The following is a 24,453-nucleotide window of genomic DNA, read 5'->3' as shown; positions in this document are numbered from 1 at the left end:
TGCAAAATCTCTTTGATAAGGGAGAAGAGCTGTGCCAAAAGATGACAAGTATATCAAATAAGGTGGTTGTGGCTTCGAAGGCTGAGGTTTAGAAGCTCAAGCATTTTTGCTCAAAATATGACATGTTGAATGCTCAAAAGATCCTTTTACTTTGTTTGCACTACAACATGAACTATGCTATCCTAAAAGATGTTATATCATACCCATTTCTTCTGTAAAGTGTATGCTTACTCTTCCAACAGCCAAATTATTACAGACTTCATGCATGAGATTATTTTTTTACAAATGTTTTAAACAATTTTTCAAAGGATTATTCCAAATGTTTAGCAAATGTATGCTATTAAAATTGCAAAATCATGGACTGAAACTTAAATCTCACTAAAAGATTGTTCCCGATGCTTAGCCAATCAAAATAAAGCCATTAAATTTTGTCTGTGAGGAGTTTACTGTATCTAAAAGACTGTATCTATATGAGGAATTTACTATAACAAAAATTTACCAAAAAGGTTGGTCTTGAACTTGAATTAAAAGCTTAAAAGGAATTTTTTAATTACTGATAGAGGTTGGCTGATGAATCTTAGTTATTGAAAAAATACAAACACAGTACAAAGTCTGTAATCCGGACCTCAAAGCTACAAACTTTATGCGCATACGCATAATGTGTTTATGCATGCGCGTTTAATGTATAACGGATGGTATAAACTAGGCTAAAATTATCTAAGGCATTTCAGTTAATGTTGCAGATTACGCTGTTCCTTAATCTTCTAATTGGATCTGGCTTATTATTTTTTGCAGACTGTTAGAACAATTTTATAAAAATTAAGCTTGAACTTTCGATTATGTCAAAAAGAGTTTCCAATTCTGGAGCTGCCAAAGGATCTACAAAGTGAAAGGATGTTTCAATGTCCATTAAACAAAAAGTGGAATTGCTGCAAAAAATGGATAAAGACCTATCCGTCTCAAAATTATGCGAGAAGTATGGCAAAGTCCACTATATATGACACAAGAAAAAGGAACTTTTTGAATTTTTTGTGGAAGCATCTTAAACAACTTACATTGAAAGAAATGTTTAATAAAGTAAACAAATAAATATTAAGCTCTTTTTTTTTTTTTTTTTTTTTTGTAAATTTTGATACCCTTTAGATCATAATTGTTCTTTATTTCATAAATTAAGATTTCATATTTTTAATTGTATCATTTCTGCATGCCATCTTACCAGATTTAAATTGATGATCTATAATCAGGAAAAATCCCTAATCTAGAATCGCCAAAGTCCCGACGAGTTTGGATTATGGACTTCATACTGTATTAGAAAAAGCATTTATTGCTGCATCATTGTGATATTAATTAAACTGTTTATTACTGCACATTAAAAATTTATCTGAAAAAATTAGTAATCAGAAAAATGATAAATATATATATTTTTTATTTTCAGATAGTTTTTTAATATCATGGCATCATATTTTTTATAATCCTCTCATTAGAATAAACTGATAAGATGATCAGTAATAACAACTGAAATATAGACATATTAAATTAGCTAAGCTGCCTTAATCTTTTTTTTTAATTACATAAAATTAAGATAAAAGGTAATATATAATAAGAGAATAAGAAATACAATAAGGCATACTTGAGAAAAATTCTTCACCACTTTCTTCTGATGCAGAATAGTCTTTATCACTTATCTAGAAAATGAAATTATAATTACATACAGCAGAGATAAGCCAGAAGAAATGTTACAGGAAAAGAAAAATGTATTAGAAGATTTATAAATATGACAAATAAAAGCTGATGATAGGGTAACATGACAACAAAAATTCTAAATATAAAAGAAAACATTTTATTTTAAATTCAAATGGTTAAAAAATATCACTACACACAAAAAAATAAATAAAAATGCAGTATAAATAGAAGAGTGCAATACAGAATATTAAGAAAACAGCAAGTATATAAGGTTATATCGGTTAATGATGGTCAGCATCTGCATAAACTTTTGCACTCAATGCACTCCTGTAAGAAAAGAGCAACAGCCAGATTTAAAACAGAACAATGTTTTTGAATCATTTATGGTTACATGAAATGAAGGCCCAGTTTTTGGAATGATTATCTGCATTAAAATTTTAAGATAATTCTCAGATTTATTTTTCTGCAAGAAAAGAAAGTGTTGATGTGAAATAATCTTTTTATGAGTCCAATGATTATGATTACTTACCATGCAAACAACTAGTTAAAAGGCTGGCAGTCTAAAATTGAGCTAACCAGTTATTTATCTTCTACCTCAAGCAAATTTATAGGATATATAATCATGAAAGTAGGGAGGACAGGAGAAACCCTAAACCTGCTTCTCTCAGGAACTAGCTTTAAGCAACTAGACACTCCATATTCAAAACATATAATCAACTACCACTCAGGAATTTACATTTAAGTACCATATACAGGGGTGTTTGTGGGACCCCAAAAAATCCCCTGAAACTTTTACAGACTTACTTATCGACATTTTGGAGTTTCGAGAAGGGGGGGGAGAAATGAAAAATTACAATTATGAAGTATTGAATGACCTAATTATAAAAGTTCAATGACTTACTTTTTTTTGCAAAATTAATAACCATAAATTTTCAAACATATAAACTACTACATTTTATGTAAATATTTTAAATTACCTGAATTAATTCTTTAAAAAAAAATTATCTAATTTATGCTGCTTTTTTTTTATTTTCTGATGTTTGTGGGCTTGTCTTTCTTTTGTGGTGAACTTCATAATTGCAGGAAGGTTGACTTTTATTTTCCTCATTTACAGTTGAAGAAATTTCCTCGAGAACTGCACATGCAGAGGTAGAAGCAGTTTGCTTTTCTGCTAATGTAGAAGGTTTTTCAGAGACTTTTATAGGTGACTCATCTGAAATACATGTTTTTAAGTCCTCTTGATATGTTTTCCAACTTCTGTTCATATTCAGTAAGAGATCTTTGTGAATTGGATCAGTCATTGGATTTTTTGAGCCATATTTTTCACATAAGGTTTCTTTAGAAGCCATTAAATCATATTTAATAGTCTGCACTGCATCTAGGGAATCAATCTTAAGAGAGGTTCTATAGTCAGTGACAAGTGTATCCATCAAGTTGAATGCACTTTCCACTAATGGGCCATGGAAGCAGCTAAGGCAGGCTTTGACCAATTTAGCCAATGTAGGATACTTATAATCATTTGTGAAATCATCTTTTAAATTAAAAACTTTAGACCAATATTTATCAATTGTACACTTGACTTGATTTCCACTTTCATCAGATGTGTAGAGCATTTCTTTGGTGATATCAATATCACTCTGGAATAACCTTATTTCAGCTTCTACTTTTGACTTTTCATTATCACTAAAAATATGGGACATAAAAGATGATAATTCTTCAAAAGCTAATATTGTACTGGTTTTACCTCTTAGCTCTGGATCTAATGCTGTAAAACTAATTAGATATGAATTTTTAAGGGGTAATTTCTGTTTCATATGCTGTGCTGTATTAGTATAAGCTTTCATCAGAGAAATTTGGAATTATTTTGCTATTGGATGATTTTTTGATAATTTCTTCAGGAGAGTGGAAGCTTCTGCACCAGTAAATATTACTTTGCTAGGTAGATGGAATTCTGGATTTGTGACATCAACCTTTAATAAATCATTATAAGATGTTCACTCTATATTTTCTGGCTTCATAAAAAAAGAGAAAAACTGTGCCATCAATTTATAAATACTGGAATGTATTAAATGAAGCACTGGTTTTTTTTTTTTTTTTTTTTTTTTTTTTTTTTTTTTTTGTTTCCAATAATTTAATATATGTGTTGAACTCTGGTAATACTGCTGAATATAATGCCATATGCAATAAAGTTTTGTTTTGCATAACAAATAACCCATTTAGTATTCTTTTTTTCGGAGCTAAAGCATCCTTTGTGAGTTGTTGGGAATGCAAGCAAGAATACACCCCTTCAACAATTTTTTTCTGAGCTGCAGAAATATTTCTTTTATTGTATACAATTTCAACATAAGAAAAATAATCCCCTTTATCAGTTTTATCCAAGTAGTGAAAATAAAATGCAATAAGAGCATCCCACAGATCTTTGATTCTTTCTAAAACACATAAAATGTACATCCACCTATGGTCTGGTCTCTTCAAGGGCTTAAGTTTTTTAATGGCAAGGGATTCACAGATTTTGAAAAAATTTTCTCTTTTACTGCAGCTTTTCATATCAAAATAGATGTCATCAAACAAATCTTCTAAGTATCTATCAAAACATGAAGCAAATTTTTTTGGACAGTTATTAGCTGTGTGACATGTGTCACCATCAATATCTAATAAGTGGGGTGCTTTGTTTGATCGTAGTCTGGTTTCAACACCCTTTTTTTTTTCCATGCATGGTGTTACACGAGTCCATTAATACACTAATTAAGTTTGCCCATGGAATATTATTATCTTCAATAGTATTAACAACTGCTTTAAAAACAGCTTCTGAATTGCAAGATTCCATCTTTAGAGATGCAAAATGATGAACTACAACTTCATTTTGATTGTTGTCATAAAACTGCAACAATATTGCCAGTATACTTTCTTGAGCATTGCTAGTACTTTCATCCAAATTTAGAGAAAATGGAGTCTCCTTTAAAGTTTTAATGATATTTTCCTTAATAGTTTTTGCGAGCCCATATTTCATCTTATAACATGCAGTAGTCCTGGACATTTCCAACGAGTTTAATGCCGTCTGATCGCGGCTCAACTGTTTGCAGAGTTCAATTAAATTGGGAGCTAGATTGGAAGAAAGAGAATTCTCGGTGATAAACGAAGTTATTAATACCTCTTGGCGTGCTTTTCTTGTCACTATATCCAATGGCCGAGCATCAGTCTCCAGTAAGTCATCAGTATTTTTTGAATTTTCATAATTACTTAAAGTCATTGAATGTTATGTGCGTCACAGTTTTAGAATGATTTGTGAAAGCCTTGAATCCTTCCCCACCATACTTCAGCAGTCAGTTACAAAAAACACAATATGCTTGTCCAGCAACATTTATTTTTTTGCACCATGTGCCAATGGTATCCCCATTACCATCTCTCCGTTCAATCCAATTCCACCTAAATGCATTACGGACACCTTCTTCTAATTGTTAAATATCACTATTTATATCGAGAAATTTCATAGTGAAATTCTCTTGAGTACATAAATAAAAAAATATTTCAATAAACGAAACGAAAAATTTACACGTGCATCAATAAACGAAACGAAAATTTTACACAGCGGAGAAAAAAAAGTTGAAAAGCGATCAATGACAAATAGCTAATACGGCGAAAAATCCCCCTTCTCTACTTATTGGCGCCACGCCAGGACGGTTATTCTACGCTACGAGAGTCGACAGCAAGTTGTGGGCCGCCAGATGTCGCTGCTAGTAAAAAACAGGTCTACCCGACATCCTATATTCTCTGAGTACGAAAGTTGTCGAAAGCGCGTGAAAAAATGTTGCCGCGTCGTCAATCAGGGTTGTCTAGTTGACGTACTAAGTAGACAATGACTTTGTATGCGTTTTCGCCGCTGATTTTTTCATATTTAAACGAAGAATACGGTCGTAGATCTCTGAATCGGTGGCGAATTTATAGAAAATATGTTGATGCTTTTGCTCTGCCAAAAGATGTTTTCATTGCATATTTCAGATTCCCAAAATTTATAGTTATTTTAATTTGGGGTGAACTGAGAGAGTATTTGGAGCCACATTCAGAAAACAAGAACGCAATTTCTACTAAAAGAAAGGTTATACTATTCCTGAAATTATAGATATAAATTGTAATTGTACGCTTTAAAAATGTAGAAGATAATAAGTTTATCAAGCACATAAACCTTCTTCATTTAATACAAATATAGACATCCGATAAGCTTCTACTCGATTTATGTACAGCAAGAATTACGTTTACTTTAAAATCTAACAGTTGAATACCTTACGAATAATACTGTGAACACAAAAATGTCGTTCATTATTACGCGAAATTCACACTACTGTAAAATAAAATTAAAAAAAAAAATAATAATAATAATTATAAAACTATAAAATAGATTTATAATATTTTTTTCAGTAATTGTACTACTATTAGTGTGATACTTTTAAAAATAAGTTTTAGCCCAGAGGGGCTATTAATTTCGTTTTGCCATTTTGTGGCGTTTCACGATAAATGGCGTTTCACTTTTCAAATCGTTGCCACCAAGTATTATCGCACTCTATTATATTTAAAGAAATTAAATAATGAGGAATCTGCAGAATGCATGAATGTTTCTCGCACTGTGATAAAACAACGGTACCTAGAGCCATGAAATTCTGAATAACGTAATCCTCCATCCTAATAGAGGCATCTGAAGGGCCAAATTTTAACTGGGAATTTGTATTACTATCCATTTCATATATCATATTTTGTAAAGCATTTATGAGTTTTTGATTAAGAAACCCAACGATTTCAAAGCGAGCAATGGCAAAAAACATTTTCATCTCTAGCGCGCGAGACTATGTATCGGAAATTCTAAAGATATGCTTTTTTTTAATTATATGATATTGCTGTTGAATTGAATTTTATGGTTTAAGTGCGAAAAACATGATATTTAATAAATAAAGGTAACACGCAAAACGTTAAAAAAATGGCCCTTTGGAAGTAATATAAAATCTGAAGGCTTTCATTTTTTTTTTTTTTTTTTTTTTGTGTGTGTGTGTGTGTAATTTTAATACGTTTTAAAACTGGTTTTTAAGTGAGGACTTTCTAAGGGAAACTGGCTCGTATACACGTTACACATGGGGAAAGCCACGAAAACGCCGGCCAGCTCGTTCGTGGGATTCGAACCTCGGACCAAATTACCTGCGTTCAGCGACTCTACCGCTCAGCGGCTGGTGGGCTTGTTAGCAGAATTATACTGTATTATTATTGTATTATGCTATAAAGTAACAATGCTATAAGACTGAGGGTTTGTTCATGGAATAGTACTTTTGTAACCTATTATAGTATTAAAAAATCTTTGTTTCTTTGCAAACTTAAATAAATAAATAAATAATAAAAATACTGTTCATAGCATTCTTATTTTTATATTAAAAGAGATATTGATTATTATTAGTTTTCTATTTAAAATGTGTCGAAACGCTGGTTTGAAAAGGAACTTGAACTGCAGGAGACCTACACTGATTATTTTTACTTTAGTACTTCCATTGTGAAAATATTACTATCTTTTAATTATTTTCACAGAACAAAATCTTTTGAGAAGGAAGAATAATTAAACTGAGCAGTTCTTATATATATACAAAATTAAAATAACAGCAATGTAATATTGAAAAAAAGATATTAGTAATTGTGTGACAAAAATTGCAAAACGAATTAATCACACATACAGGATAGAATAATTTTATTTTGGTTATATATTTTATATTGAAAAAATATTTTCTTTCATGTTAATTATAGAATAAATTATTTAAAGTAAAGCATTTTGATGCGTGTCTGATAACTGAATGTAGCAGCAATCGGCCATACTGTAATAGCGAATGAATTTTATTTCTTTTCCTGAAAGAAATAATTTTCATAGAAAAAGAAAATAAAAAAAGGGAAGAAATATTAAGAAAGAAATATTTTCTTTCTAATTTCTTATTTAAAGAAATATTTTTCAAATAGTAACTGTAAAATAAATTGCGGGAAAACAATTTTAATGTAAACATGGGGGGGGGAAAAAAAAAACACTTAGTTTGCTATTAGATTGTAATGCAAATTAATCATATTATAAATTTAAATAATTAAAATGGTTTATTTCTAAAAGGATTTGAAGTAAGCTTAATTCATTTACTCTTATCTATTACCATTGCTTTCGTGGTATCCCATATCACTCTTTATTTTTTAGCTCTAAATTCCTGCGTTAACTTTCCCATTAAAAAACGAGATTTTCTTTCACATAACATAGCAGCATATTCAGCATGTATTGGTCATAATACTGTTTTGTGCAATTTTTTCGAACTACAAATGCAGCGTGTGAGTTAGTGAAATAATAGGAGAATATTCCTAGAACTTCAGCCAGCGCGCGTTATAAATTTCGTCATTCGGTCTGTACTGCGATTGGTCTAAAGCTCCTTGAAGCCTTGTCCCCTTCCAGTAAAGTTAAATGGACCCACCCGCCCACCAACTGAGGACCACAGAATGGCTTTCTCCGATAAGTTGGGATGGCTGTCCATACCGGTTCTTTTGAGTCAATATTGTTCGCTCAAGTTGTAGACAGATCCAGTGATCATAGAATAAGCGTCCAGGAGAGATAAGACCTTTGAACCAGAGTCTTGTGATCGCACATCTGGTCGAACGAAGTCTCTCCCTTTTTTTTTCTGCCGCGCCTGCTTGCCGAAAAGAACCGGGGGAATGAGTCATAACTCGCAATAAGGAAAGAACAAAAAAGAAGTTTTTTCCCCCTTTTCATGCATTATCACTGCCTTTGGAGAAAGAAAGGAAAAGTTTTCACCACACACACTGACCTTGCGTTTTCTGCTTTCAAAGCAAACAAAATTACCCAGATCAAAATAAATAATTCATTATTATTCCTACTTCCTTTTGAACGACGATCCCCGGAATTTCCGGGTATAGAAGTTCAAAATCCCCGGAATTCCGGGGTTTCCCAGGAGCACAAAAACCCCTGCATATATTCCGGCGCATAACACACACTTTTAATACAAAAATATGATCAAAATTTATAGGTGCACATTATATGTTGGATATAAAAATGATAAGTTTAAAAATAAGGAAAAAATGAACATATAAAAATTCATTTCCGCATGTACCTAAATATTGTTTGTTTAAAAGAAATGACATAGCTTACGAATTTAAAAATTTTCATTATTGGGTAACATGAAAAGTTTGTCACATTAGTCTTCTGTTATGTCTTCAGGCACATAATTGAAAACTGTTTCATCTTCACCATCACTGTTATTCTGATCCATAAATAAATAATCACCTTCCGTTGTCTAGATTATTAGATATACTACAGTTTTTAAACGACTCTTGAATTTAATTTCAGTTCATGCTTTTATTATCCACTCTCACACTATTTCTAGACTGGCATGATGCATTTGGCATACTTCTGTAAATGTTTTTCACTGTTATTTTAAATTTTCTTTGAATGGTTTATTAAGAGATATATCTAAAGGCTGATTTAATCATGTTAATTTGCCTGGAATACCCGCCACGTCTGTATTACACTCTTTCAACAATTTCTTCATATTATCCATTAGATGGGATCTGAATATGTCCCAAACTCAGAGAATTTTTGGATTTCTTAAGGCAACAGGATGCTTTTGCAAAACATTTCTTATCCAAAATTTTATGCTGTTTTCATCCATCCAGCCTTTCTCATGAACATGAATGAAAATACTATTTGAGAAATTAGATTTTGGTGCCTTTTTTTTTTTTTTTTTTTTTCCTTTTTCTTTAAATAACAACGGGTCTTAAGTTTTTGTATTGTCTGCTAAGCAGGAATGCACTATGGTGAGGTGATATTTTTCGTGATCTGCTTTTTTGTGTAAACTGTTTTTGTGCTTTTCACATCATTCACACATGTATTGATGCCTTATTGCTTGTCAATTCAGTGTACCATTGTTCAAAAGCCTCAGAAAAAAAATCTTCCAACGAACGACTTCAGAAAATAAGAGCACAGCATGATGTATCTTTCATCCTTCTTCATAAAGAAAATGAAGCATATTATATAGTGAATATACCTAAAAATTAAAAAATGTACTTTGAAATTATAGGTGTGCATTACAATATATATAATTTATATGCTGGACTATATGATAATTTGGTAGGAAATATATTTTCTAATAGTGATTTTCTTTTCCATGTGCATGCCAAGTGCACCAGTCTAGAAATAGTGTGAGAGTGGATAATAAAAGCATGAACTGAAATTAAATTCAAAAGTCATTTAAAAACTGTAGTATTTCTAATAATCTAGACAACGGAAGGTGATTATTTATTTATGGATCAGAATAACAGTGATGGTGAAGATGAAACAGAATTCAATTATGTGCCTGAAGACATAACAGAAGACTAATGTAACGAACTTTTCATGTTACCCAATAATGAAAATTTTTAAGTTCATAAGCTATGACATTTCTTTTAAACAAACAGTATTTAGGTACATGCGGAAATGAATTTTTATATGCTTATTTTTTCCTTATTTTTAAACTTATCATTTTTATATCCAACACATAATGTGCACCTATAAATTTTGATCATATTTTTGTATTAAAAGTGTGTGTTATGTGCCGGAATATATGGTACTTAAATGTATATTCCTGAGTGGTAGTTGATTGTATGTTTTGAATATGGAGTGTATAGTTGCTCAAGTTATTGTTAATTACATAAGAAGGTACTTTTCTGTTTCGCCGGCGCAAATCTCGCCAAGCAGACTTTATTGGCAACAACACACAGTATACACATAAAAAATGTTAACAAATGTTAGTTCTACGTAATTTTTATTTTGAAGGCATAAACATTTTAATATCATTTAAAACATAGTACAACATCCTGATTCCCTGTTTCATATCATGTGATCCCAAGCGATCTCATCTCACGTAAACTATGCTACAAAAATCTAATTCTCTTAGTAATAATTTACATTAATTTCAAGTAAATCTTAATTTGGAATACAAATTTAAATGCAAGAATTATTTCAATTCATACGGATAGCTTACTCAGAAATTATGTAAAACCGCAGTGCTTTACTTCGTGTTTTCTAGATTTTCGCTTTCGGATGAGCAATGTGATTGCATCTAATTGACTAATTACCACGAATGGCTTTAGGGCATAAAATTGAACTATCTGGGTAAGAATTATATGTAATTGTATGCCAGTGTTGAAAGAAACAATCAATTTGATAAGAAATGGCTGCAACTTGTTTTGAAAATGACACATAAAAGCTTACCAGCGAGGACATTTCGTTTGGCTTTGGTTGTACCATTTTTGGTAACTTTATTGCTTGCGCTGGCAAAATGGAAAAGTACCCATAAGAAATTTTACTGTGATCTAATTTTATTTAATGAACAGCTAATAAAAATAAAATCAAGAATTTTGATGTTATTATACTTTTAAATTAGTATCATCATACATACTAAAAATTATCTGAAACAAAACGCTGTTAATTAGAGAAATTAATAATGTTTTAATACTGACATACCAAGAAAATTCCAAGGTAACCCAAAAGATTTCTCTGATAAGTCATTGCTGAGGAGGTTCATTTTCATATATATATTTATTTATTTAAAGTTTAACTGAATACTATGAAATATATATACATATATATATTAAAGTTTAACTGAATACTATGAAATATATATACATATATATGAAATATATATACACATAATGTGCACCTATAAATTTTGATCATATTTTTGTATTAAAAGTGTGTGTTATGTGCCGGAATATATGGTACTTAAATGTATATTCCTGAGTGGTAGTTGATTGTATGTTTTGAATATGGAGTGTATAGTTGCTCAAGTTATTGTTAATTACATAAGAAGGTACTTTTCTGTTTCGCCGGCGCAAATCTCGCCAAGCAGACTTTATTGGCAACAACACACAGTATACACATAAAAAATGTTAACAAATGTTAGTTCTACGTAATTTTTATTTTGAAGGCATAAACATTTTAATATCATTTAAAACATAGTACAACATAATATACATATATATATTAAAGTTTAACTGAACACTATGAAGCATTTGAGAGTTATTTGTCTAAGCAGAAGGATGCCTTTGAAAACGACTGAGAGAAATTGAATCATATTTATGTAATGCATGAGGAAAATTTGAAAATACCTATGGTTCCCTAGGCTACAAAACCAAATCAAACTTCCAATATTAGTAGTTTTACCCATTCAGTCAAAAGATTTTTAACTATCACATTAAAAGAAGAAATGACAGAGTTAAAATTTGAAATGCAGGAACATTGGATGAAAAACTGGATGCATACCAATCAAATCCAAACTGAATTGGAATTCTGGAAATTTTGCAACATATGTGCAATAAAATTGGACATTTTTCTAAGAAACAATTTTAACTATCAAACGGTATTATTATAAAAAGAGAAAAATACCACAAAGTATATTCTTTTAAAGGGTGTCAACATCATTCACAATAAACATAAAAAAAAGTGCCACACTCCTTTAGATTGTAAAGCAGAGTTTTAAGCTAGGAGGAAGAAGGGCTTCTCCTGCTCTTCATATCCCTAGTAGTTGTAATCGATGATTGGTATTTCTATTACACCCAAAGAAATATGAAGATTTAGTTTCAGTTTGAAAATTTCCACTTATTTCTCTTGTAGAAAGAGCACTGCCTCTTTGTTCTAGAATAAATTTTGTAGTTTGGCCATCAGTTTACAAAACAACATTCTTTTTTTCTCCCCTGTAGTCTTAGGAGCTAAGGAAGGCTTCTTTGTGAAAAATTAGATGTGATGTCGTTTGAAAACATTACATTTTTTATTGGGTTAATGAAGAAAATTTTAGCAATATTGGAGGATATTATAGGCAATATGGTGTTTTAAGTGTAGAACGTAATATTTTCAGAGTTAAAGAACATAGTCAGAGGTTGTAAAAATAACTTTCTGAAGCATTTTTCTTATATTTCTAGTAAAAATTATGTTGTTTAGAATTTAGAATAAAACCATTTATGACACAGAAATTTCAGAGCAAAAGCAATGTTTCTGATACACTGACCATATTTTAGAATCTTATTACATAATTACATTTCCTTACACTTTTTCCAGATTTTGAAATACTAAGGAAGGAGAAAAACAGTAGTATATTCTAACAATTTAAAATAAATTATTTGTACTAAAAATTAATGTATGATGCCCTCTTTAAAGACCAACAGATGACACTGCATGCTGTCTAACAAAACTTTGAGGGAAAAATGCAGATGAGGCCACTATGACAACCGAAGAGATACAGAAGACATAAAGATGATGTGTATGCATTCTAAAGCTAAAAGGATTTTTTCTTTCTTTATTGTGAGGGTTTTCTTTTAAATATTCATGTTGTTGTTATCCATTTTCACAATGTGTAAAAATCATTAACTGTTTGGGGACAAAATGGCCATTATATTGGCCTCTGTTTGAAAGGACAAGGATGTCCTAATTTAGTGGTCATGTTTTTTCCCCCGTTTTCCAGGGTGAAGAGGTGAGGTCAACTATCAAGTTTGATGACCCTGGAGTTTTAACCATGTATCACTCTAAAGGGCCATTCCCACTGGGGCTTATCTGAGCTAACGGAGCCAGTTCCCTGTGTCGACTATGCCTGCAGTTCAGATTTTTCAACTTGCTACCCTATGGGAAAAAACTGGTTTTCGAGATGGGTCAGCTACGTTAGTTGTCACCGTTAGCTCAGATAAACCCCAGTGGGAACGACTCTTTAGATGTCTTTGCGTTAAGGACCAGTTCTTCCTACAATTCCTTTTTTATTCTTGCAGCTTTAGAATTTGAAGATAACCTCATTCGTAATTATCTTGTAAATTCTGCCCATTCTTTCAAAAGCTATATACACTGCACAAATTTCTTCTGATTTAAAAGCTTTTTGCTGCGAAATTTTGCAGTATTAAATATATGAATAATGTGTAGTAAGAGTCATATTTGAACTAAACACTACATACTTTAAATTCTCAATTTTCGCTCTTAAGCATAATGTTTTCAAGCAAATTTTCTAATACTTAGATTTAAAATTTTAACTTTTCCATATAGTTTAAATTTTTAATCATTTATGCAGTAACAAATTTTTATTTTTTTAACTACTCCTTCCATGAAGAATATTTTAAAGAAATGGACAATTTCAGTAAAACATACAGCAAAACAAATTAAACACTCCAAGGAAATATGACAGTAAATAATGTTAATGTTTACTGCAACATTTGCATGATGTTTCTTTGTTTACAAAGCCATGAATATTTGCAAGTTTAAGAAAATATGTTCATGAAATCTATGAAAAAATTTTAGATGCATTAAAAAATTAGATGGAGACCAGAAAAATAAAACAAAACTAAAAATATCCTTAAAATAACAGATATGGAGGAATTTTATAATGTAATTTCAAAATGTAATAGAATAATTTTTGTTATCACTTTAAGGCAATGAATTTGGTAAGATAAATTAAATCAATTACATAAAATCTCATACACACTTTTTTAAGAAAGGTATAGGCTATAATATGGAGAAATAGAATGACATTATATATATGCCTTGAGAATAGGCATCATGGAAGATGGAATAATTAAATCAGAAAAGAGACGAATCTGCGGGTTGGCTACTAGATTGTAAAATGATAAAAATCAAAAAGCAAAGGTCAGAATGAAAATGAATAAAATTCTGTTTCTGAGATATAAAGGTCTAACCTTTCCTCTCCAGGTAAAAGCTACCAAACTGAATAAACACAAACTGATAAAACTTTCAAAAACAGAATTGTTAATTGAAAATTAAAATGAGAAAAGAGAAAAATCTTTAAAAAAATTACAGAACACGATACTTAACAAAAGAAATATAAAAATAATTTTTTTTATTAATCCTCTCTGTTTAACACTTCAAACAGAACTTGTCAAGGGAAAAGTGTTTTGAAGTCTTAAATCAAGTTGATGAATACATGTTTTATTCCACTGAACATTTCAGACTTAAAACCACTTTTCATTACTAAACCTTCATTAGGTCTCAAATGATCAGATCTTTTCCCTACATACATTCGTACTCAAATTAGATTAAAAATTTAAAAATTACACAAATATTAAAAGTAGTAAAAAAAAAAAAAAAAAACTCTAAACCCATCTCTAGATATTAAATTCTTCAGCCATTTATGAAGTTATCAGAAATAAAGACAAGAATAGTAAGCAACTCACTTATATTAATAATAAACAAGAAATATGTATATATTTCAATAAACAAAATTAAAACTAGGCAGATTCTACAAATTATAGGTATGTTATAATTTTTTTTATCTTTTTTTAGTTACATCATATAAGGGAAAGAATATCTGATTCTTCTGATTTGTGAAGCAAGCACTTTCTAGAAGCTACAAATATTTTTGATTGATTTGAATATATTTGTAGTGAACTATTTTATACAAGATACCTACTTATAAGGCATTACAGTCCATCAGACATTATCTCAAAAGCAGAAAGTAAATTATTCTAATTTATAGAAATATTACAAATCAAAACAACTAGTACAAAATAGCAAATACATCATTTCAAAGCAAGAATATCCAATGACATTTGTTGGACAGAATTTATGGCATAAATTATGCACTCTTATAATTATTGCAGAAAGTGCTTATCTCTATAGATCAAACTGTATACTGATACAAACTTCTGCACTGCTCTTAGGTGATTTACTATGGATCACTGTTGCCACATTTTTTTTAAATTTCAATAAATTATAATATCAAAAATAAAAGAATTCAAATTTATTATTTTTTCACATACTTCATAATTTGACATCTTCTTCTCTTTTTTCCTAAGCTTGCGCTGTTCTTTTTTCTTTTTACGCATTTCTTCAAATGGATTCAAAGAAACTTTTTCAATTTTCTCTTTGACAATTTCCTCTGTTCTTTCTTTCAAACCTAAAATAGAAAAAATAGCATTAAAACATAAAACAAGTTTAAAATTTATAAAATCTGCTGTACTAATAAGAAATCTCACAAAACAATTTTAAACTTTTTTTAATAAAGCATAGCTTTTGATGGCGATGTTGAGGTCATTCAGATATCAATTTTGATTCTAAAACATAGATTTTTCAAATTTCTATCCTTTTTTTCCCTTCCTTTTTCAGACTTTCTTGCTACTTACAGTCCATAGCCAATCAAGGTGAAACAGTAAAACAATTTCATGCCTAAAAGTTCATGAATGCTGATTATTACTCAAATATTTATCTGATTCCCAAAAGAAAATTGTTCTGCAATGGATACCATCTTGCCATGGCAAACTGGCAGATGTGCTGACAAAACAAGGTAGTAAAATAACACAAAGTATTTCCACTAAAACGTAATTTAAAACAGTAAAACAACAGCCGGCAAATTTAAAATCCTTTTATTTGTTATCTCCAAAACTGCATTAAAAACAAAGTCTGGAGCAAGAGATTTTTTCAATTTACCTTGTTACCCTCAAAACAATGCAACTGCATGTCGAACATGAGATCCATTTGAACAGAATTGGAATTTCTGATAGTTTTGAGTGTGCCATGCGCAAGTCTGGTTTCATGGATGGTTGTCTCTTCCTCCTTTGTCCTGCTGTAACATAGAGTTCTCTGTTCAAATGCTATTGGAAAGCCATGAGATTCTCTTCCTACTAGTATTTTAAACTTTGGTTCTTAAATATCTATACTCTGATTCTGCTATTGAACTTCACATGTCCGTTTTTACTCTGTATTTTATTTATATCTTATTACCTAAGGACAACCAAAAGCCTTTTGTTCATTCAGAAATAATAATAATATTATTATTAATTAATAAAGTTGAAAATCTTAGGAAACTTATCATTCAGGTGTTTCCATATAAAATTGAAAATTGAGAGTTATCATTCTGATTAATGAAGGTAAAAATATAAATTGTATTTCAACTTGCATGAAAAAGTGCTCATAATATGAATTGGGGGAACTCTTCCACAAAGAGCTTTGAAATTCAGGATTGATTAAGAATGAAACACAATTTTTAGAATATGAACAATCTAATCAAATACATACAGATAATCTACTTTTTATGAAACAATAACATAATGAAATTTCCTTAATGCATTGAATTAGGAGCTGCATATTGCATTTGTCAATATTAAATACATAATATATGAATGCCAATATAAAACATACAAATGCAACCAACATGTTTTGAAAAAAAAGTGACTAAGTAAGATAAAATAAATACAATATCTTCAAGTTAGCCAGCAGATATGCAATGTAGGGAAAACCTAACTCACAGATGAATCTAATGAAGTTTGTTCCGAGATTCTAGGCCAACTATACTCAAGTGACTACACGTCCCGATTTTTGGAGGACTGTCCCGCCGATTTTTAAAAATGTCCCAATTTTTAGAAAACGTCTGCTACCTATTATTTATTATAGTGAATATAAAGAAATAATAATAATAATAATAAAAACACATAAAATGCATGCAGAGCAAACTAAATAAGGCGAAGTAACGAGTTAGTTTTACTTGGTGGTGTTCGATCATTGTCGTTATGTCTCATCAAGGAATATGTATTGTTAACGGAAGAACAGCTAGCATGAGCTGAAGGGCTATTTGCTTTCTACACCATAAACCACAATCAAAGTTTTAAGATCAATTGTACGTCACAAATGATCAAAACAATTTATGACAAAAAATTTGCACATGCAAGGACAAAAACCGAAGCAATTATTTGTAATGTTTTTTCACCATATTTGTTTTCACAATTGCAGAAAGAATTATATAAATGCATATTTATATCTATATATTATGATGCTTCCAACCACAAAGCTTTAAAATCATTTTCCACAATTGTTAAAATTTTTGATCCAGAAACAGGAATTAAAATTAGAATATTAGATTTTGTTTCATTGCCGGGTGAAACTTTTTTTTTCCAGTGGCAGATTTTGAACAGTTACAGTTTTGTAACAGAGTCCATTAATCTATACTAAGGCCAGATGTGGTGGTCTCTTTATTACGGAGACACCTAATAGGTGCGCCACCATTGTCTCCTATGAAGGGAGGACATTTACAACCATGCCTTCTCCGGGATTCAAACTCAGGCCCTTTGATATCGTAGTCAGGTCTTACAAACCACTATACTGTCTGGGTGGCTGCTGGGTTAAACTTCATAAATAATTTTTGATTCGATAAGTATTGTTTTAAAAAAGAATAATTTAAACAATAAAATTATTGGCTATTGTGAGGCAATAATTTTATTATTGACACTAACACAAATTTTGGTGGAAAAGCTAGAAGAGGCATCAATAATATTTTTACAAAACTCAACGTACGTTTGAACCAAAATATTATTTGAGTAGGTTTCGCAGCACACATTTTACACAATACTGTTTGTTCAAACAGCATCTGACTTATTTCCAGTGGATGTTGAAAATATTATTGCAAAAATTTATTAGTATTTATATATATATATATACTGTGCGTGTCGAAAGTTTGAAGGATTTTTGTGAAATCGCAGAAATTGAATATAAAATAATTATTGGTTACAGCAAAACATGATGGCTAGCCTCTTTTACCAGCTGTAGAAAATATTTAAAAAATATATGAACCATTAAAATCATATTTTTATCAGATAAACATTCAAGAATATTGCAGCTATTTTTTGAAAATGACACATCACAAATTTGTCTTCAGTTCATCCACAACTACACATTATTTCAGAATAGCTACATTATTCCATAATGCTGTAAAAATTATTGAAAGGAAGAAAATTTCAGTTATGGAAGTGTCAAATGAAATCAATAATTTAAAAACAAAATCGCGAGAAAGAATTGATAACGATTATGTTCCTTTAGTTATTCGAAAGGACATCACTAGGTTGGAAGAAGAAGGTGCCATATTAACCCTCTAAGTGGCAAGGCCGTATATATATACGGCTTAGAATATTTATTGTGATATCTGTAAGAAGGTATATATACGTGTATATTAAAATATGTCAACGAAATTAAGGCAGTATATCAAAAGAAAACAAATCCATGTATGAAATACCAGTAGAATTTTTACATTAAAATAAAAAAAAGAATTTGTTCTCATAGTAGTTTTGGGAAATTTGTACTTTCTTAGCGAAACCCTTGGCCGTTCAGAGGGTTAAATGACCTGATTTTTTGATAGAGGTCAGAAATTTTTATAATAACTGCTTGGAATATTTTGAAGAACGGACAGTTCAATTCAAGGATAAACTTTCATCGGGTGATATTAAAAAAGGAGATTTTATGGGAATAAGTGGAAAAATCTTTTTAATATATTAGTAACCATTTTCCGAAAAGTAATATTTGCGAAAATGATCTTTTTGATGAGGTGTCATTGGTAAAAAGATATGTTACTGATGAAAAAATTAAATGTTGGTTGTCTGCAAATGTGGAAACAGACAAAAAAAGAACAGTTATTCCTTCATTTTAAACAGAATAATATTCCTTATGAAAATATTTTGAAACTCGCTCTCCCTTCCAGAGAACACACACTCTCCCTTCCTGGAAAAAATGCAGCAACAGAGCATGTTTTTTCTAGTAACAATAAAATATGAACAATTGAAAAAAAAATGCATTTGAACATTAAAACTTTAAAATCTGTATCAAGTCTAAAATATAATTTGACTAATTCATGTGAGAAATTTCACATTTTAATAAATGATCCGAATCTATTGCAAAGCATTCACTCGGATAAAAAATATAACCATGAAATAAAATCGTAATTTTTTAAAATAAAATATTAAATTAATTAAAAAACATAATATCCAAATTATTGTTTTTTACAAATATTTTTATAGTTACCAATAGTTAATAATAAATATATTTTTGTATATTTATAGACAAGTATATGAATGTATATAATAAAAAAATTTTTTTTTGAATTATTGGTCTGCTTTCATAACTAAATTATAATTCTCATTTCATTCCATTTGTCCCACTTTGTCTCAAATCAAAATGTGGTCACTTTATACTAAGCATAATTAACTTGTCATCTGTATGTTTTTAAAAAAATCTTTTTGTATATAACCTGATAAATAAACCAGAAAAAACATTTGAATAAAAGATTAAATGAATTTTACCAGGTTCCCAAGTTATTTCCATTTCATATTTGTCTTCATCTTGTTTCTCTTTTTCTTCTAATGACTGTAATAATGCCTTATATTTTGCAATCCTCTTTTTTGTAGAAATTTTATTATTTTCACTTCCTTCTTCTTCTCCATCTCCATTTATCTCCACTTAAAATAAAAGTAAATTTTATTTTTATTAGAGAACAAGACAGCAATTTATTAAGTTCTACTTTAAAACCTCTAATCAAAGAACTTGAATTTTTATCATTCAATGAAAATTTTGAATCCTTACATTTAATATTCTGAACTATACATGTATTGAGTCTGTATGCAATTTTAACAGACTAAGTGTGTAAACACAAAGCCTGGATAAAATGACCAATTATTGCACTTCTGACATAACAACTATTTAACACTATAATTAAATTTGAAATCACATGAATATTTCAGTTCTTCCTTTTCCATTGTTTTAATAAAAAATATGATGATTATACAGGTCAAATACTTTAAATATATAACTATGCACAGTTAAATTTATAAATTTATTTTTTATACTTCCTTATTAATATTAAGAAAATAAGGCAATTTTTATAGGATTTAAAGAATTATATCTTCAAGTTAACATTTCTCAAAGCTATAATTTTTCTGCTTGCATGCATGACTTTTCTGTAATTGTTGGTCAGAATTTCAAGAAATTGTGACAATTTTATAAACTCTGCAAGGGTAGACAACAACTAACTATTATGCTTCTTGCATAACATTACTTCTTGCATTGCCTTTAATTTTGTGTTAAAAAATAATCAAATTTCAAGAAAATATAATTTCATTATTTTTTAACCCATTGCCAGTTTTCACCAGTTTTCATGGCAAAAACAGACCAAAATGTCTCACAAACGTTTTCAATTTCGCCCTCAAAAAGGGCTTGTCTCCAAGTTCAGGGTGTCTCAAAACGGTTTTGCCTCCAGCAAAAACATTTCTTACCCCCATTTGTTTTCCATTCGTTAAGCATTCAAGATGCGAGAGTTGTGAAACTGAAGTGTATTCAAAGCTTAGATCTTTTCCCCCTTGGTTTATTTGGGGCAGGGAGGAACCACAGAGCCTTCAACTTGTGTTCTGCAAAAACGTTACCCCATGTCCCTGACTTATTCTATGACTGAGGTGTTTGTATGAAGCAGAAATTAAGGATTAGATTTTCTACGACATTTCAGCAAGACGGCCTTTCCCATTAATCTAGATATTACAATACACAGCAATAAATGTTTCTACGGAACTCTAACATAATATTTAATTTTCGTTTTATGCTTCTTATAACCACATTTATGACTACAGAAGTCTATTATGCGATTATAGTTCCATTAAATATTTTAAATGAATTTCTGTAGAGATTTTTGTGGAAATTGAAACATATGATTAAAAATGTTTTCTGTGGACTGATTGGGTGTGTAAAGTATTATTATTAAGTTGGGTCAGAACTAAAATAAAGGCACTTATTTCTGTTACAGCTAAAATTATTATACTTATTACTATTGTTCTATTTAATTTATCAAGTAATATAAACATACCCATATCTTTCACAATTAGTAATATCTGATAGTAATATTGCAGCCTTAAAATTTTTGTTATAAGAATGGAATACTTTTTACCAAGTTTGATGTCAATTACATCAAATTATGTGCATTTTTTATTGGTTATTAATAACAATGCTTCATCTGAAAATCCTTCAGTCTGTGATTCATGTCTAATTGCTTCAAAAGAAATGCACAATATTGTCATTCAGGTTGAATAATTGTTAAAAGTTTCACAAATGTCAAATTTATTAATACTAGCTTTAAATTTTTAAGTTCTAAATTAGAAGTGCATTTTAACTTTCAGAAGAATTGCTGAGGTATTTGTCTATGAAAAGTTAGTTAATTATCACAGTTTTAATAAGCTTTAAATTTTAATCAAAACTTTAATTTCTATAATGTTATAATCATTCAGTTTAAAGCAAGTTTTTTTTGCTACAAAATGTTATATTATTAACAACTTTTAATTAGCAAGTAATCTTAATACCATCGTGTAAATATTTCAGTGACAGTTGCTGCATAAATTTGAATTAAATGATCAAAACATTTGAATGAAATGAATTTCGAGTTTATTTCCCTACTATTATAAGTTAATATACAACAAGGAGGTAAGAACAAACCTCAAAGAAAATACTGTCTAGGAAGTTTTATTTTAGCATAAAACAATTTTCAAATCCAAATGGAATTAATTTCGAGACATTTTTCACAAAAGAATTTATCAAGTTAAGTTTGATAGATTTGTTATACGTATACAATATGTATTCAAGGAAAAAAATTCCTGAAAAAATTATATCGTAAATCCCGGCACTAATGCCATTAAAACACGATAATTTCTCCATGTATTTTTTCCTTTGCCTCTTCCTACAGGTAGTGCAAGAAATGTTTATAATGTCTTGTTCCCCGATGTTTGATACTATAACTTAACTATTAAGAAACTTCCGAGTTTTATTTATGTTTCTTTCATTTAGCTCAAAACATACGAGGACTCTCTATTTTAAGAAAAAAAATGTTTTGGGGGAGTACTTTATAAGAGTAAATTACTTATATTAATGTTACACATGGAGGAAAAACCACGAAAAGATCCATACAGTTAGCTCGTTCATCAGTATTCAGAGCCAGGTTTAACTACTGTGGCTCAATGACCTTAATCACTTGTGTTTTAATGGGCCCCATAAGCTTTGCAATTTTGTTTATCAGTCTAATTTATGTCGAAATCACACAAAATTTACCAAAATTCTAAAAACTGCTTTCTGATGAAATATTCCAGTAATTTTGATTTATCAGAAATTTTGAAATGTGTCAGGTTTCTGGAGTATGTGTAAATGTGAGCATATAACATTTAAATTTAGTCATTTTAAATATAAATCAGATAGCATATCTTTTATGATACATTGAGTAATCTTCAGTGTGATGTAATTAATGCTCTAAATATGAAAGTATGTGAAACTTAAATTAGGAATTATAGCAAATCATTCCATAGAAATACACTATGCCTGTATTAATCTATTAACGATAAAAGTATATATATCATTAATTTAAAGGAGATGATTTTGATATGTGTGCCTTTTCTTTTAGCATAGTTTTGCTCCCGTTACTTTTAAGCTAAACATATCCCTTGAAATAAATTTCTTTCCAAAATCAGAGGAATATTATTAACAATTTTCTTTATAAATATAAAATTTATCCTTTATTATATAAATAATTGAAATGCTTAAATTTGACATTCTAATAATATTTTATCTTAACTTTCTGAAAAATTGAATTTCTTTTAAAATGTATGAAAATGAATTAAATCCTGAATTTTTTCCAGTCTTATGATAATAAAATTTTAGAATCATCAGCTTGTATATCTATATAGATTATAAGTATCTTGTTTTTTTTTTTTTTTTTTTTTTTTAGGGCTCTTGTGGTGTAAGTCATAGTAGATCGGAAGGTCTGCGGTTCGCATCCCTGCGAGAACATAGAGGATTTTTCATATTTTCTCTTCAGATGTCTCTATAGTGGCACCCGAATTAAAACGTGATAGATGATAATTCGTGAACACATGAATTAGGCCGACAGTGTCTCGTGCTTCTTCTCTCTCACCCTATAAGAAGTAAAAAATAAGGAATTATGCTATTCTCCCTATCTTGCTATAAATGGATGTTCTTCCAGCTAGAATATGGAAGATTTTGTTGGTAGAAGCATAATGAGAACAATCCTGAATTTTCGCATTTCTTGCTTTGAAAAAATCCAAGGTTCGCCTATTCCACCTTTCGCAGATTTTTCAAATTTGCTTTTTCTGGTATCGCTTTTCCGTTACAGTATGTTGATAGGTGAAACAATGGAGATTTCTGTCTACTTTCTTAAGCAGAAAAATGTACTGTCATATTTAAAGTTAGTATTTATAATTTGGTATTTTATATATATATACCGCATTTTATAATTTCATTACACAAAAGTTTTTCTACTATAGAGAGTATATCTTTTATAGTAGATTTCGTATTGCTTGAATTTTGAGGGAAAAGTAAAGTCAAGATTTCTACAAATAAAAAAAAAAAAGTACTTTTCCCCGTTCAGTGCTGTATCTCTTTTACTGAGGAATTAACACCAATAGATAGGCTGTTTTCTCCCGAAGGTTTGGCTTTTGTGCGAACGATTAGGGGAAACCGGAAAAGAAAGAAAATAATTTTTCATTAATGAATCAACATCTTCAAGAAGCATTGACTTCCAGTGAGTAAAAGACGGCCATCTGGAAAAATGTATTTTAACATAAAATGGTTTGCAAATCCAAATAACAATTTAGAGAAATTTTTATGGATGCAATACATAATTCTACAATAAAAGTAAGTAAAAGGGAGCGATGTAGGGTGATTTCGTTACTTTAAATTTTTTAGAATAGGGCCCTAAACATATTACTTTCTGCCCTGTATTTCGATTTGCTAACTTTACTAAAGCACACGATATCTATCTTCTTAGATAGAAATATTCCACTTCTGGTGAACTTTCTAAGGAAAACTTACATGCATTTAGTTTACATATAGAGAAAAATCATAAAAATTCCATGCAGTTGATCTATTTCGTCACTGAAAAAAAAAAAAAAAAAAAAAAAAAAGCCTACAAGAATTGA

General features: G+C 29.8%; 1 protein-coding gene across 1 annotated transcript in view; it reads right to left on the bottom strand.

The window, feature by feature from the left end:
* LOC118198835 (ESF1 homolog) overlaps positions 1-24,453 on the bottom strand; it is an 82,738-nt gene that overhangs the window by 3,542 nt on the left and 54,743 nt on the right. Inside the window, exons 7-9 of the mRNA XM_085811153.1 lie at positions 19,792-19,947; positions 15,490-15,626; positions 1,631-1,685 (exon numbers count right to left, since the gene is read on the bottom strand). Coding sequence (XP_085667279.1) covers positions 1,631-1,685; positions 15,490-15,626; positions 19,792-19,947 — 348 coding nt within the window. The remainder of the gene's footprint in view (positions 1-1,630; positions 1,686-15,489; positions 15,627-19,791; positions 19,948-24,453) is intronic.

This window comes from Stegodyphus dumicola, chromosome 2 (genome assembly GCF_044657685.1).
Source record: "Stegodyphus dumicola isolate Sdum_Otavi_A_Nest chromosome 2, ASM4465768v1".
NCBI lineage: Eukaryota > Metazoa > Arthropoda > Arachnida > Araneae > Eresidae > Stegodyphus > Stegodyphus dumicola.
Note: the sequence above shows the minus strand (reverse complement) of the source record. Positions and strands in the feature narration are given on the sequence as shown.